A 17,608-nucleotide genomic window follows, 5' to 3' on the forward strand; every position below is an offset into this window, starting at 1 on the left:
TTCAGCAACTTCTTGAACCTTTTTGCCTTCCTTCATTGTTCTTGGGATGCCTGAGTTTTCACAATTTGTTGTAGTAATCAGATGGTTGTGGTGCGCAGCAGGGGTTAAATGCTTTGTTATGTTACTGGGACTCCTGATTGTGGTTCTGCTGGGATCTCATTTAGCATGTGGGGTAGTGGTGTAGATCAAACTTGCAACCCCAGGCTTAGAAAGCAGGTGCTTTAATACTAAGTCACATCCCCTAATCCCTTTTATTTTAATTCTATTATTGCACTATAAAGAAATTCCACAATAGTGTTGAATAATAATAACATTAGCCAGCATTCTCTTTGTATAAATTTTCAGTGATATTAATTATATACTATGTCCTCTAATAGCAGTATGTGTGATCTATATTACTCTACTTACCCAAAAGGACAAAACCAGAAAAAAATTTCAACTCTAGAACAAATTCAACTAGATAAAAAGGGAGCTCAGATAGAGAAGGGAACACCAAATAAAGGGTGTTGGGAGGATCCTCCCAGGATGGGAGAAGCATGCTGAAAGTAGACTGTAGACCAAACATGATTGTCACCCATTGCCTCTTTTGCAAACCACAACACCCAGTAAGAGAGAGAGAGAACAAAAGGGAATGCCCTGCCACAGAGGCAGGGTGGGATGGGGGTGATGGGGGTATGGGAGGGATACTGGGATCCATGGTGATGGGAAATGGGCACTGGTGGAGGGATTGATGTCGGTGGGCCCCACGGGTGACTTATGTGAAGTGGGGAGGAGAAAGACGGCCACTTTCTCCCCACCCGCCTCTGCCACCCGGAACCCTGGGTAGGCTAGGACCGGTAAAGTCTGCAGTGAGCACCTGCTCGGCACGGGCCTAAGCCCCGCCAGCCCCACAAGGTGGCCGACAAGCCACACCTGAACTCCGCTTGATCTTCTCGGCACGGGAGTTAATTCCCGCCACCCGATTGCTCGGGGAGCCACGGACTCAAGCTGGGGCGAGAATTTGCTCTTTGCAGGAAAGGAGAGACCAGTCCCAAGCCTTACCCGAGGTTTCTGGGGTTCTTGTCTCGCTTGCAGAAAAGAATTTCAGGAGTAGACGAGCAGTGAAGTAACAGGTTTTATTTGGAGGCTTTTGGAGAGGGAGAGAAAGGGATAAGCAGATAAGCGGGGGAATGGAGAGTAAGAGAGAGAGAGTAACGCGTCCAGAGGGAACGCGGGCTTCTCCGAGGGTGGAGAGAACGCCAAGTGCGCTCTCGAGCTGGTTCTTATAGATCCTTCTGACTCGGAATGTTCTGGAATCTCCTTGGGGCTGTGTTGCTGGAGTCAACCAGATTGAAAGGGGGTTCGAGAATCATCTGACTTGGAATGTCCTGGAATCTCCTTGGGGCTGGGTCGCTGGAGTCAACCGGATTGAAAGGGGGGTTCTTGGAAAGGAGGAATTTCATGGGGAGGAGGCCCATATCTTCAGGGTCTGGGAATGGTCTTATCAAGTCCTTATTCTCTGTCTCCACAGGGTGGGTCAGTCCTAGAATTCTTCTTCTATGAGACTTTGTTTCATTGCAGAGAGCCTTTCCCTATCTACCTGCCTACATCAGGATGGGTATTTGATCATTGTATAATTGAAACCCAAGCACAAAAATTTGTAAGTCTACAACTGTACCTCAAGATGTCTCACTAATAAAAATTTTAAAAAATTTTAAAAAAGTAGATGACACTGAACTTGATCACTTGATCATTTGACATCCTGTTGCTCATCGATTTGCTCGAGCAGGCGCCAGCAGTGTCTCCATTCATCCCTGTCGTGCGCCAGTGTAGCCCAATGGCGTCTGCATGTTCTAGGAACACGAACAGCCTCAAACCGATTGTTCAGGGTCTTGACGAAGAAGTCTGACCATATCCTAGGAGGGCAGCCACGTGATCTTTTGATGTCCTGTGGAATCCAGTAGGTAACGGCTCTTGTCCAGTGGTTGTCTCCAAATCTCATTATGTGTCCAGCCCATATGATTTTCAATGCCTTGGCAAATGAGACAGCATCCCTGATTCTTGATCATCGATGGAGGTCGGAACTCTGGATTCTTTCTCTCATTTGACTGAAGTTTGATACTCCAAGCATAGGTCTTTCAATTCCTCTTTGGGAGACCCAAGTAGCGTTCTCATCCTGTTTTCGTAGGGCCCAGGTCTCTGAGGCATATGGTAATGCAGGAAGAACAGTGGAATCAAAGAGATGTGCCCAGAGCCAGAGTTTCTTCGTCCACTTAGCTGTTTCTTTGACCCTCTTGAAGGCATTCCAAGCCTCTCTCTTCCTCCTGCCCAACTCAGGTGCCAGGTCATTCGTCATGTTGACTTTTCGACCTAGGTACACATAAGTGTGCATTCAGAGATGTTCGTCCATTGAGAGTGAATGGAACGTCAGGAACGAGACTGTTTCTCATAAACATTGTCTCCATGAGATTTAGCTGTAGTCCCACCTTTCCACACCCATGGTCGAAGTTGACCAGCATTGGTGCTGCTTGGCTGATGTTTGGTGTTATCAGAACGATGTTATCAGCAAAGTGGAGGAGGTGTAGTTGCTGACCGTCTATCTTCACTCCCATTCCTTCCCATTCCAGTTCTCTCATGATGTTCTCAAGGGTTGCACTGAAGAGCTTCGGTGAAATGGTATCACCCTGCCGAACCCCTCTCGATGTCAGTAATCACCTTCCTGTAGAATAGTGAGATCCTGGTAGTGAATCTGAAGTACAGCTCACGTATGATCCTGATGTATTGAGTTTGAACGCCCTGTTTTGCTAGGACTTCAATGACTGCTTCAATCTCAATAGAATCAGAGGCCTTCTTTAAATCAATGAATATTAGACAGAGTGGCATCTTGAACTCCTGAGAAACCTCAATGAGCTTGGTTATCATGTGGATATGGTCGATTGTGCTCAATCCTTTTCAGAACCCGGCTTGCTCACATGGTTGTCTGTCATTAGTGTTTTGCCAATCCTGTTCAGGATGACTCGAGTGAACAGCTTGTAGACGACAGACAACAGGCAGATCGGGTGATAGTTGCCAATGTCATGGATGTCTACCTTCTTGTACAGTAGTATAGTCCTGCTGGTTTTCCATTGGGGCGGAACCTTGCATTCAGACAGGTAGCGTGTGAAGAACTGAGCCAGTGTATTGATGAGTACTTATGGCAGGTTCTTCAGGTGTTCGAACACCTGAAGTACCTGCTGAACACTAGATAAAACTAAATTAAAATATTTAACTCTAGACCAGTTCAACTTAGATTGACTGTATGAGAATTAGTGGGCAACAATTGTTCTCCTGGGCTGGAGCAATAGTACAGTGGGTGGGGCATTGCCTTTCACGCAGCCAACCTGTGTTCGATATCCAGCATCCCATATGGTCCCCTGAGCACCGCCAGGAGTTATTCCTGAGTGCAAAGCTAGGAAAAACCCCCATGCATTTCCGGGTATGACCCAAAAAGCCAAAAAAATTGTTTTCCTAAGCTCTTTGATAGTTAAACAAAAGAACTCTAATGAAAGAAACATTATGTGATATTTGCTTCTTAGTAATTTTCTACTTTAGCACTGTTAGCTCTCTCCTCCCATTGTTCATCAATTTTGCTCGAGCAGGCACGAGTAATATCTCCATTGTGAGACTTATTGTTACTGTTTTTGGCATATCGAATATGCCACGGGTATCTTGCCAGGCTCTGCTGTGTGGGTGGGATTCTCTCAGTAGCTTGCAGGGCTCTTTCAGTGGGACGGAGGAATCAAACCCGGGTCTGCCTTGTGCAAGGCAAATGCCCTACCTGCTGTGCTATTGCTCCAGCCCATCAAAATACATTAACTGAAAAAAAGGTATGATTATTACTATTTGTTCATTAAAAATGAAAAAATATGCGGTACATGTGTGTATTTATTTACTAGGTGTATGATAAACTATTTATGTTTATTTTTAAAACATACTGTAATTAAAAATTAAAGCACTTTTAATTTTTAAAACATTTGGCATTATTTATATTTTCTAGGTCTACATGATTTTTGTATTGTTTTGTTCTGAGACCACACCTGGAAGTTCTTAGGACTTACTCTTGGCTCTGTGTTCAGTTATTATTCCTGGTAGGGCTCAGGGGAAGGTATGGGTGAGTGCAAAAAATTAAACCCAGGTTAGTCAGGTGCAAGGCAAGCACTCTACTACCAACAATACTATTTCTCCAGCCTCTGGGTGTACATGACTTTAAAAAACAATTAAAGAGATGATCTATTTCCTGTGATTATAACTTTTTTCATATCCCTTTCAATGAAGACAGCATTTCACACATTATATGTCACCACAGCATAATAATGAGAAACGTAGTTGGTGTTCAAGGAATATTTATGGACCTAAATTGGACTAAAGTTGTTATTTATTTGAGTTTCTTCCATCCCAATGTATTGGCTAAGGGTCAGGAGAGATAAGGCACTTGCTATTGCAGCTGTAGCTGCGACCATGGCTACTACTTTAATATTATAAATATTTGTTCTACTATTTCTATATATATATAATTAACTTTGAACTCAAAAAAGTTACTAGATTAGTGGTGTGCATTAGATGATATTAGATAAACAAATTTTGATGTTTTTAAAGAACATAAGTTATTTGGAACTTAAATATGTTTTTATCAGATTTTTTTTTTAGTTTAAAGTGTAGGAATGGATAAATTCCTTAGATTTCTGGTATAAAAATAGATGATATTATGATATAAATTAATTTGTATTTAAGGGTAATTAAGATATTTTGATTTATTAAGGTATCTTTTAATTTTTTAGTATCTCAACAGAAGAAATTAATTCACCATTATCACCCCTCACATGGCAGGTAAGAAGAAATTAAATTGCTGTTTTATCTAAGATTTTGTTTTCATTTGTTTTGCTAAAAGAATTTTTTTGTCACAGTCCTTAGAAAGCCAGAAGGATCAAATTGATGAACAACGGTGGCCAGAATCTCACCCTATAATCTGGCAGAGTGAAGAAAGGAGGCGGAGCAAACAGATTAGAAAAGAGTATTTCAAGGTGCTTTATTAAATCTTAAATTTTACTTTGTGATTATTTGGATTTTGTCAGTTTTTATATTAATGTGGTAGACTATAACTTACTACCTACATATTGTAAATTTGTTATTTTCTTCATTTTCCACATTTAGATTATATATTATATATTATATAATTATCATTTATCCAATTATGTACATAAATATTGTTTATTTAAATGCTAGGAATGTGGCTAAGTGGCAGAGTGCATGTTTTGCATGTCTGAGGGACTGGGTTAGACCCTGACACTATTTCCCAGCCAAAAATAATAGTAACAGTGAATAAATTATTTAAATTATGATTTATGGGACTTAAAGATAAATATTTGCTACACATATATGCAGTTATTTGAGTTGTAATGTTTTAAAAGATTGACCCAAAAAGATTTTTATCAGATATATTTCAGTGAATAGTTGGCATTTATTTGCGACTAGTATCAGTGGTTTCTGTTTGAGTAAATGATTATTTATATGTTTTTAAGATGATTGAAAATTACTAACTCCATTTTCTTTTCTTCTTACTGTAGTAAATTTCAGTCTTTTATCTTAGTTTATTTAAAATCTCAGACTGTCTAAAGTATCCAAAATCATTATTTGGCTTAGTTTTAATGGAACTTTTATGTGTACACTGTTATAAATATTGTAATATGTTTCTAATGTATACTATATAATACAAATAATTGGCATTGGAATGATAATTAATACTCATCAAAATCTTTTATTGCATTTTCTGATTCAAATGTGCAGCACAAACATTCTCTATGAATAGCAGATTCTGTTATTTTTTTTCTTTTCTATTTCACAAAACTTAATTTTTTTAAATTAGTGAAACACCATGAGGTACAGTTGTAGACTTACAAACTTCTGTGCTTGGGTTTCAGTTCTACAATGATCGAGTACCCATCCCTCCACCAGTGCCCATTCTCTACCACCAATGAAACCAGTAGTTCTCCTACCCCTCTGTGGTAGGGCATTCACTTTTGCTTCCTCTTTCCTTTAGGGTGTTATGGTTTGCAATAGAGATATTGAGAGGCCATCGTGTTTGGTCTATAGTGTTTGCTTTCAGCACGCATCTCGCATCCCGAGCGAGTACTCCAAACACCCTTTTACTTGATGTTTCCTTCTCTATCTGAGCTGCCTTTTTACCCCAGCATGTGATGCCGGTTCAAGTACTTATCTCAACTATTCTTTGGTGTTCGTCTCCCCTTCTGTTACTTTATATTCCCCAGATGATTCAGTCTTTCTATGTCTGTCCCTCTCTTTCTGACTCATTTCACTTAGCATAATACTTTCCATATAGAACCATTTATTTATAAATTTCATGACTTCATCATTTCTAACAGCAGCATAGTATTCCATTGTGTAGATGTACCAAAGTTTCTTTAACCAGTCATCTGTTCTCAGGCACCCGGGTTTTTTTCCAGATTTTGGCTATTGTGAACAGTGCAGCAAAGAACATACAACTGCAGATGTAATTTCGACTGTACTTTTTTGTCTCTCCAGGATATATTGCCAGGAGTTGCCAGGAGTGGTATTGTTGGGTCAAGTGGGAGCTCAATTTCTAATTTTTTGAGAATCGTCCATACTGATTTCCAAAAGGGCTGAAACAGTCAGCATTCCCGCCAGCCAGTGAAGGAGAGTCCCTTTCTCCCCACATCCATGCCAACACCTGTTGCTTTTGTTCTTTTGGGTGTGGGCCAGTCTCTGTGGTGTGAGAAGATACCTCATTGTTGTTTTGATCTGCATCTCCCTGATGATTAGTGATGTAGAGCATTTTCTCATGTGCCTTTTAGCCATCCGGATTTCCTGGAGAAAGTTTCTTTTTTTTTTTTTTGGTTTTTTTTTTTTTGCTTTTTGACTCACGCCCTGCAATGCACAGGGGTTACTCTTGGCTCTGCACTCAGGAATTATCCCTAGCGGTGCTCAGGGGACCATATGGGATGCTGGGAATTGAACCCTGGTGGGCTGCATGCAAGGCAAACGCCCTACCCGTTGTGCTGTCACTCTTTGAGAAAGTTTCTGTTTCTTTATCATTCCATTTTTTGATGTTGTTGGATGTTTTCTTCTTGTGGAGTTCAATCAGTGCTTTGTATATCCTTGATATCAACCCCTTATCAGATGGGTATTGGGTGAACATCCTTTTTCATTCTGTTGTTTGTCTTTGTATAATGGTCATTTTATCTTTTGAGATGCAGAAGCTTCTTAATTTAAGATAGACCCATTTGTTTATCTGTGTTTCCACTTTGTTGGTAGGTGGAATGTTGTCTTTGAAGATACCGTTAGCCTCAATATTGTGGAGGGTTTTGCCGGCCTTGTGTTCAATGTAATTTATGGATTTTGGCCTGATGTTGAGATCTTTAATCCATTTTGATTTTACTTTTGTGTATGGTGTTAGGTCGAGCCCATTTTTTTTCATGTAGTTGTCCAGTTATGACCGTGCCATTTGTTGAAGAGGCTTTCCTTGCTCCACTTCACATTTCTTGCTCCCTTATCAAAGATTAGCTGTTCATACTTTTGGGGTTTTGTGTAGGGATAGTCCACCCTGTTCCATTGGTGTGCGGCTCTGCATTTGTTCCAGTACCATACTGTTTCTGTTGCTACCACTTTGCAGTAGAGTTTGAGGTTGGAGAGGGTATTGCTTACCCCAAGAATTGATTTAGCTATTTGTGAGCATTTGTTGTTCCAAATGAATTTTAGGAGTGCCTGATCCATTTCTTTGAAGAATTTCATAGAGATCGCATTGAATCTGTACAGTGCCTTGGGGAATATTGCCATTTTTACAATGTTAATTCTTCCTATCCATAAGCATGGGATATGTTTCCATTTCCTCATGTCCTCTTTTATTTTGTGCAATAGGGTCTTTTTTAGCTGTCATCCTCCTGACTCCTTGGATCTGGATGTCTGCATTTGTTAAGTCTGGGAACTTTTCAGTAATGATTTCTTTCACTGTGGCTTTTTCATTGGGGTTGCCTCCCTGCCCTTCGGCTACTCTGATGATTCTAATGTTGTTCTTCTTGGAGTCATCCCCTAGTTCTCTGATTCGCCTTAGAGCTATTTTGAAGTCTTTTCCCATTGTTTGTTGTTTCCTATAAGATGTCTGTTGCTCATTTTCAAGATCACTAATTCTGTCTTCAGCTGTAGTCATTCTACTGTTGTGGGCACCCACTGAGTTTTTAAGTACATCTACTGAATCCTTTTACTTTTACCTTTTTACTTTTTACTTTTTAACTTTTACTTTTTACTTCTCTTTGTAGCTTTCTTATTTCTGCTCTCATTTCTTCCTGTATTTTCTCGGACATCCCTTCCACTGTTTCTTTCATTTCTTCCTTTAATATTCTGGATGTCTGCTCCATTGATTCTTAGAGTTCCTTGAATATTCTCAGAATTTCATCTCAGAATTCTTTATCAGAGAGATCGTATTTAACCCCTGTTGAGGGTTCAGGACTCTTTTCCTCGTCTTCTCCTCATAGTGGAGATTTGCGCTTTTTCCTCATGCTGTTGTGGTTGTATAGAGGTAAAACCTTCAAGTTCACTAGCACTGTCCCTCTTATTGTGGGAAAGGATTCTGAATAAGGTCGGTTGATGTTGGTCACCCTTTTCCACTTCTAGAATATGTCTTTCCTCTCAGACATTATTCTGTGGCTTATGATAGGCATCTAGTGAAGCATTGGGGTAGGTGCTCTTTTATATTGGGCTTGTACAGCTTCTTGTGTTGGTCTTTTGTTGGAATTGAAGTAGGCCAGTGGATTATTGTCATATTGTGTTTGAGGTGGCCAGAATTTTTTCACTGAATTAGGTGATAAAAGTTGGGATGTGATTCAATATTTATTTTTATATATTAAAATTCCTTCAATAATATAAATAACTGCATTTTTGTGGTGACTAAAATTTTTTAAAATAATATTGGTATTTTATAAGATGTAAAGGGACATATGAGATCATTGCAGTGTTTATTTTATAATCCTTATTCAACAAGTACTAATTTCTCTTACAGTTAAAATGAAGATAAGCTTCAGTCACTGTGAAATATTTTAAGGAGATACGTAGTTCTGCAAAGTAGTCAGAAGATGTCAGTGTTGGTTTACTGCAAGTAAATGGAAAGATACCAAATTTTTCCTACAATGTGAAAATAAGTTATAAAATTGAGATGACTCTTGAGTCAGAAGTATAATTCATAATTTTCATTATTTTCATGATTAAAGGATTTCTTATTTTTAATAATGTAAGAATACTGCTATTTTTTCAGCCATTGATTAAGCTGATTGAATTGGGAATGAACTCCACATTGCTTTTTTTTTAATTGTATCACTGTGAGATAGAGTTACAAAGCTTTCATGTTTGATATTCAGCCATACAATGATGAAACACCCATCCCTCCACCAGTGCACATTTTCCACCACTCACAGCCCACTCCTCATCCTGCCTCTATGGCAGACAGTTTCCCAATACTCTTTCTAATTTTGGGCATTATGTTTTGCTCAAAATTTCCCACCACCATTCAAGCCTACCTGCCGTGGGCAGATACTAGATAATTTATTTTCCATTGTTCATTTTGAGTATCATGAGAGCTCACACAGCCGCGATTGTAAATGTAAATTTCTAGATTGTAAATGGTTGGGTTCCAGAAACATCTCTGTATGGCGCTAATCAATTTTGGGATTCAACTGGTAGTCTCTGGGCCAGGGCTGTTGTTGTTCTAAGATGGCACATGGAGGCAAATTGTAGGTGTGGCAGCCTGTCTACTGGGTGAGCGGGGGAACCTGTGGTGGGACAGCTTGGATGCTCTGCCACCATGCAGCCTGGAGATTCAGCCCTGGAACCCGCATACCTGGGCCTTGCTTGTTGAAGCTGTTGGTCACCCAGATTCCATCTGGAGTAGGTGGGGAGACTGCACCTGCTCCATCTGGGGTGCCCCAGTGAAATTGGCTCTGTATGGAACCTGGAGAGATCTCCAGCACTGTGGTGTGTTCCGCGACTTGCTGCTGTGTCTCTGGGTCAGGTCTGTTGGTGCACTAAGATCCACATTACACAATTTTCAGCAGATTATATCTCGGTGAGGTCCATTCTGAGACAATGGAGTCATGGTGGGGTTATGGCGGTGATTTTGGATTGTGAAAGCAAATGGCTTCTGGGGGTTCTACTTGGGCGGACAGAGGTCAACCCGCCCCCCCTCAAATTTACCTCAGTCTGTTTATCCATTCCTGGTTCATAGAAAAGCACAGGTCTGAGCTTTTCTGTGGCTTTTGATCTCTTTTGAGATTTATTTAGGGGTCTCTGAAGCAAGGCTGGCAGTAGAGCCTCAGTGTGGCAGAGTACTTGGTTCATAGAAGCCTGAAGGCACCATCAGGTTGCTGATGCACTGCCAGTGCTTCCATTTGTATTGGGAAGTGATGGGACGTAGCTCACCCCAACTCTGAGAAAGCTTGGAGATTTCAGTCACAAAACCTGCATACCAGAATTTTCAGCAATTATATTTTGGTGAAGTCTGTCCTGAGACAGTGGAGTCAGGCCGGGGATATGGCGGCAATTTTGGATTGTGGAAGCAAGTGGCTGCTGGGGCTCTGCTTGGGCAGGCCACCAGGCCCACCTGCCCCACTCTGATTTACATCAGTCTGTTCAGCCTTGTGTCGTCTGAGAGTAACTGTGGCTTTGGATCTCTTTCAAGATATATCTATGGGTTTCTGAAATAAGGCCAATAAATGAGCTTGTATAGCTGAGCTGGAGGTGGTTTGTGGGTGTGGCTCCCACATATCTAACCTTTGGCCATTTAATTTCTTGGTAAACCTGATCCCAAGTTGTTGGTTTGGCCATAGGCACAGTGGCAATTTTGAGGTGTCAGAAGCCTGAAGGCACCATCAGGTTGCTGATGCACTTGCCCCGCAGATACAATTTGACCTGCTGGATGCACTATACCACAATTAAAGGATTTCTATGAAATGTTTTTATTTTATATAAATTATGTATTTTAAATTACATGTATTTTATATGTAGAAAATATACATATATACTTCAATAAAATGTCTGGGTATTTTTTGTTTTGTTTTTGTTTTTTGGGTCACACCTGGCGATGCTCAGGGGTGCACTCAGGAATTACTCCTGGTGGTGCTCAGGGGACCATATGGGATGCTGGGAATCAAACCCGGGTGAGCTGCATGCAAGGCAAACGCCCTACCCGCTATGCTATCACTCCAGCCCTGAAATGTCTGTGTTTCAAAAGTTTACTGTCCTGATGATCAAAAGGGTTATTCTTAGAATATAGTATTGAGTGTAGATTTATGCTAGTTTATTAATCATTGAAATTTGGTACTCTAGAGCTTTATGTAAAATTTTTATACTGTGAGGTCACACACAGCGTGCGTTGTGTGATTCAGCTCTCCGTTATTGCTTTAGTTACCAAGACTAATTGTTACCAGCATATTATGTATGTAACCCCTTGAAACATTGAGTAAGCAGAAAAAATGATCAGATAATATAAGAAAATAAATCACTAAGGGAGAAGTCTGTGAACTCATTTAGACTGCCAGACCACAATTGCAACCATTATTAAAATTTAGAATTCTTGTGGCCAAAATAATACCTGTGTTTATCAAAGTAATTTTCAAGAAACGATTTAATGTATTTCAAAAACTTTAGAAGAATATGTTAATGACATTTAAATAACATGTACAAAAGTATGACAATTTAGCCATTTGAAAAATGTGTATATAAATTAATAGGTTTGATATAAGAATGTTATTCTTATAATGTAATTCTCAATGGCTTTGATTTCTAAATAAAATAGTTAAATCACTTGGAATAATTATATCAAGTTAGATTTAAGCAATATTTAGTATATTAAATGTTTATATTTGTCTTCAACTGTGCCCCATTGCTATTGTGATAAGATTCTTAAAGTTTATACCAGATTTTATTTAATGCAATATTTAATTGAAAGGGTAATTCCAGGGAAATATTTTGTATATTTTCTATTATCTTGGTTTATATCATATAGAAATAAGGAACCAAACTGAGCTCATGAAGTTAACTAATTTCTTCAAAGTTTGTTCACAAGTTAGTGTCTGTGCTGCTGTAAAATTAATAGAATCTTTAGAGATTAAGTCATTTCCCCCCTCTGGTTTGTATATAGACTTTTATGTTAGTAGTTGAATTTAGCTATGATAAAAGATAACTAATTGATACTAATATTAATTGGGAACAACTGAGCCAAATTAGTAAATAGGTGAACTTACAAAATATTTTCTTATTAAAATATATATTAGGTTTTGGGTTTTAGGATATTTAAATGTGCATAGACATTCAAACTGTGTGATACTTTAATGAGATCTGTACTTAATTTTATTAGTTTTATTAGCTGCCATAGCTTACTATTCTCTCTTGCTACTCTGAACTAATCTTTATTTTCTCCATAGACTGGGATATAATTTTTTTAAATCTTGTTTTGCCTTCCTTCTTTATGAATTCCCATTAATCTTTTCATTGTGGCAGATTCCTACTACTCATTCAAACTTTAGAGATGAGAGTATAGCATAGTTAAAGAGTTAAGAAAGTATAGTTAAAAAGAGCTTAGGCTTCTGGAATCACTGTATGACTTCGACCAAATCTTGCTGATCTTAATTTTTCAAACTTTAAGAAATGATTAAATACATAAATCATTAAAGATTTCTTAAAGTTTTTTAAATATTGAAATATTTTATGATGTGACCTGCTTATAATAACCCTTGCAAATGTTCTTTTTTTTTTGTTTTCTGGGTTTCATTGGGTTATTTTGTTTGTTTTGGTACTAGTCATCTTTCATTGGGTGTTTATTTTCAATTAAAGATATTAAAGGATGCAACGATAGAGGTCAAAGAGGGTTTTAACCAGAGGTACAGACTATGCCCTACATGCTGGATCCTCTTTAGTGATATTTATGTAGCTGCTTATGTTTGAATTCCTTGTAAGAAAGCTTCAAGTTTATGTAAGCAGTCAACACCACAGAAACTTCAGTAATGTGCTCTTTCTTCACATTGGTGTACTTTAGTACTGGCAGTAATCTCTTTTAAATATTCTGTCAGTGTCATCAGGGTGAAATCTTTAATCACTATCCAGCTTTGTAGCTCCTATATTTTTTTCCTTTTTCGGTCACACCCAACAACACTCAGGGGTTCCTTCTGGCTCTGCACTCGGGAATTACTCCTGTCAGTACTGAGGGTGGGCAGGGTGTGGGGATTGGGGAGACCATATGCGATGCTGGGGATTGAACCCATGTCAGCCATATGTAAGGAAACATCCTACCCGCTGTACTATTGCTCCGGTCCCAGTTCCTGTATTTTGACAGCCATGACTTTTGTTTCTCTTCAGTAATATGCTTGGTATCATCTTGGAGTTCTGGTGTCTGCCATCTGAATGTCATTTCTTTGTGAAGTAGAATAGAATCAAGAATAAGTGACATTGGGGCTGGAGCAATAGCACAGCAGGTAGGGCATTTACCTTGCATGCGGCCAACCCAGGTTTGATTCCCAGCATCCCATATGGTCCCCTGAGCACTGCCATGGGTAATTCCTGAGGGCAGAGCCAGGAGTAAACCCTGTGCATTGCCGGGTGTGACCCCCCTAAAAAAAGAATAAGTGACATCAGTGAGCATTATGCCTAGAGATGGAAATAGATTTATTGGCATAACTTCCTATCATGAATGATTGAGGCATTTTTAAAAGCATATTGAGGTTTTATCTGTGATTAGCCATAAAGAGCACCCAGTTAGATAAATAATCATAGGAGATACTGGAAAAATTTCTGATTTTGTATTTGTAATCCTTAATATGCTTAAATCCCAATTTTTGGCTTACCTGTTAGGTATTTTTCCCAAGAGTTTTGAAATATAAAGTTTAAAAGTAAAGGGATTCATAATAGGGCCTTGAATGCCAAAGATATATGAACACAACATGAAAGTTAGATTTTTTGAAAGAAGTATCATGGATTGTAAGCATTACTTTGAAAAGGTTGGTTTGTTACTGGTTTGTAGGATTATATGTAGTGAGGAGGAATACATATTGAGGAGGAAAACATATTAAGAACTTGAGTCATTTTACTGTATTTCCTTCATTCTTAAAACAAGTACATTTTTTATGTACTAGCATTCTAAATCTAAAAATACTAGACATATTACTTCTTTTCCCCAGTACAAATGGAGATGATAGTTTTTACATCAGGGTTATTGGGAAATGTGCTAAATATATCAATTAGTGCCTGGCATGTCATAAGCATTAGTACTATTAGTGATCATCACTACTACTGTGGTTGTGTTGTAAATATGTATGTTTAGTGCAGTGTTCATTTTTTCCTGAAGTCGGTAGGTTTGTTAGCAGGAGAGGAGATTAGAAATTGGATCAATTTGGATCAATTAAGAAAAACATTTGATAGCAAACTTAAATGAATGGAATTTGGATTGACTTATACTAGTGATAGGTAATAAGTAGAATATACTATAATATACTTATTATATAATATGCACTTATACTAATAGAGAATTAGTATGTTCAAGGGAAAATAAAGTCTGTGCTTTAAATATTTTTCAGTATAAATCATCAAGGAAGAGTTCAAGTGGAAACGAAAATGATGAGGTGAGGAAAGAGGGTAACATTATTATTTAAAATACTTTCCATATATAGTTTTCACAGTCAAATGAAATTCATCTTTCAGTTTTTTATTGAATTAGTGAAAGGATGTTCTCCAATAATAAAAACTGAGCATCATCAGAATAATTTATTTAATCATTTGACTTTAATATCCTTTATTTAGAATAGAATTTCTAAGAATTTTAAAGTTTTGGTCACATCTTAAAACTGCAATTTGTGAATTTAGCAATTTCTCCCATTTTTATCTTAATAAATTAGCCTGGTGGTCTGTTGAGACTTTTTAAAGATAATTTTTTAACCAGTCCTGTGTAGTGTTTTTTTTTTAAAACGGGCTGGTCCCAGTAGTGCTAGAGTGCTAGGAACCATTCCTGGCAATACTTGGCCCATATGCGTAGCCCACATGGGTCAGTGCTTAGGACTGGCAGTGCGTAGAGCCACAAGGACAACTCATTGGTGTTTGGGGAACCATATAGTGCTAATTATTGAACTTATGGCCTTGCACATGCTCAGTATGTGTACTATAACTTGCACTGTCTCCCATTATAAACTTTTCTACCTCACCATTTTAAGCTGTGCAGCAGATTATCTTTTTCTAAATGTTAGCTGTCACCATATTCATTTAAGGTTAGTTTTATTTTGACTTTGGCACTATGGTTTAACACTTACGTTTCAAGAGTACAATGTCACCACTTCACACCTGCCACCAGAATCCCAGCATATCTCTACCACTGTCTCTCAGTCTTCCAGCCCTACTTACTTCTGTAGACTGAGACTTAGGATTCGCTGTCACTAGATGTTGTTCATTCTTTTACTGTGTTTTTTAATACTTCATAGAGAAGAAAGATCGCTCTGTATTTGTCCTCTGTTTGACTCACTTCACTCAGCATAACACTCTTCAGTTCCATCCAAGCTACAGCAAACTGCAAGATTTTATCTCATAACTATACTATATCCCAAGATTTCTGTGTCCATTTATCTGTTGTTAGATACTTGATTTGTTTCTATACCTTAGGTATTTATTGTGACTAGCACTGTGAACATAGGAGTGCAAATAGTTATATGAATTCATTTTTTGTGTGGTTGAGGTGGATTCCAAGAAGTGAAATTGCTGAGTCATGAAAACTCTGTTCTTAATATTTTGAGAAGTCTTCAAAATCTTTTATATATGGGCTGAACCAGATGACTGTCACACCATATCCCTACAAGCAGGGTTACTTCTGGTCTTTTTTATTTATGCTATTCTCTCTAGCATGAGGTGACATCACATTGTCATTTTGATTTGAATTTCCTTGATGATAAATGCTGAACGATTTTTAATATGCCTGTTGGCCGTCTGTGATCTTTGGTAACCTAGCTGGGTTGTGTGTTCTTATTTGATTACCCTGCATTGTTTATTTGGCCCCTATCTTTCATCTTGGAATTTTTTTTTTGGTGGGGTAAACATATATTTGTTCTTTTTTTCTTTTTTGGGAAATTTGTCTTTCTCTATCATCCCTGCCATCTCCCCATATAGCCCTTATTTGCACATTATAAATGTATCTTCTTTACATCACTGGAGTGAGAGTTTCTTGAGTGACTATTTTGCTAAATTTCAATATTCCTAGAGTCTGGTATAATGTAATCAGTGTCACTAGAGTTGATTATAGTTTATGGAATCATGAGGAGATGTGCTTTGTGGTGTGTACATTCATGTATAATGGAATTTCTTGTATTTTTGGCTTTTACTATTAGAAAATTGGAACCAGCTGATATTTCACACAGTTAAGTTTTATAATCCCACCACCAGTGTTAACTCTCCCCACCAGTGTTAATTTATTACCTACCCACCTCAGCCCCTTTCCCATCTGCCGCCTGTCAACTTGACAGACACATTACAGAGTTTCAGTGGTTGCAGCTTAGATCTCATGTTTTCAGTTTTGTTGAGTCTGTGTTTTGGATATATGGCTCTACCACTCACCCATATCACCAGTATAACTTAAGCCCATACCCCTGTTCACACCGTACCTTGCATTCTCTCCTTCCGCCCTTAATTCCTTTACTTTTCTGTCCTTCTTTCTAAATACTTGGGTCAAGGGTGATCCAGGCAGCCCCTTTACTACAATACATTATATCATCCAGTATTATATACACCACTGTAAACATATGGATATTTTGTAAGAAATACAAAGTGTTCCATCTATGTCCATCTATGATATATCAAAGAAGATACATGCATAGGAAAATAATTTATCTTTGACCTAAAACTTAAAGTGCTTCTAATGTCCCAGCTGATTTTATTGAAATATATACATTCCGGAGTCTGTAGATATAGCTCAACTGGATGGAATGCATGATTTTTATACAGAAGCCTTAGATACAATCCCCAGCATCACATGATCCCCAACCATCACTGAGTTTGACCCTGTGCACAAACCTGAGATTAGTACCAGAGCACCGCCAGGTATTGTCCTTCTTAAGCACACACTGTGTGTGTGTGTGTGTGTGTGTGTGTATTCTCATTCAGAAAATCTTGGGTGGGACCTGTAGTCCTCATTTGTAATGAGGTCCCAGAAGATGCTAAATCTGCTAGATTGCAAGCCATAATTTGAATGGCAAAGCTGTAGATGTTTCTCATTGCAGTTTATCAAAAACAACTTTCAATTTTACTTTTTTATGTCAGAATCACATTCATATTTTAATTTTACTTTTACCTTCTTATTTTTATATTTTAGCAAGGCAGTCATAATGCTAGTATGTCACCACAATCTCCAGTATCATCTGAGGTACAAGTTGTGTTTTTATGTGTTTACATAGATTTCTTCCTTTGTTCTTCTCTTTATACTCATCTTTTATGTCTAGCAGTGTAATTTATTCATCCATGTTTTGAAATCCCTATTAGGCTTATTTGCATTTTCTATCCTATAAAATGGTTTCAACACCATATCTATATAAATATTTAT

At 38.2% G+C, this 17,608-nt stretch overlaps 1 protein-coding gene across 5 annotated transcripts in view; it reads left to right on the plus strand.

Moving 5' to 3' along the window:
- LRCH2 (leucine rich repeats and calponin homology domain containing 2) overlaps positions 1 to 17,608 on the plus strand; it is a 167,624-nt gene that overhangs the window by 132,616 nt on the left and 17,400 nt on the right. For 2 of the 5 annotated variants that reach the window (XR_008794061.1, XM_056125653.1), the window contains exons 12-15: positions 4,797 to 4,845; positions 4,923 to 5,039; positions 14,610 to 14,654; positions 17,381 to 17,431. Coding sequence is in view for 3 of the 5 variants with exons in the window: in XM_056125653.1 (XP_055981628.1) it covers positions 4,797 to 4,845; positions 4,923 to 5,039; positions 14,610 to 14,654; positions 17,381 to 17,431 (262 nt within the window). In the remaining 2 variants the exon portion in view is untranslated. The remainder of the gene's footprint in view (positions 1 to 4,796; positions 4,846 to 4,922; positions 5,040 to 14,609; positions 14,655 to 17,380; positions 17,432 to 17,608) is intronic. The other 3 variants (XR_008794062.1, XM_056125654.1, XM_056125655.1) reach the window with 2 other exon arrangements.

Source organism: Sorex fumeus, unplaced genomic scaffold (genome assembly GCF_029834395.1).
Source record: "Sorex fumeus unplaced genomic scaffold, SorFum_2.1 ptg000058l, whole genome shotgun sequence".
Classification (NCBI taxonomy): domain Eukaryota; kingdom Metazoa; phylum Chordata; class Mammalia; order Eulipotyphla; family Soricidae; genus Sorex; species Sorex fumeus.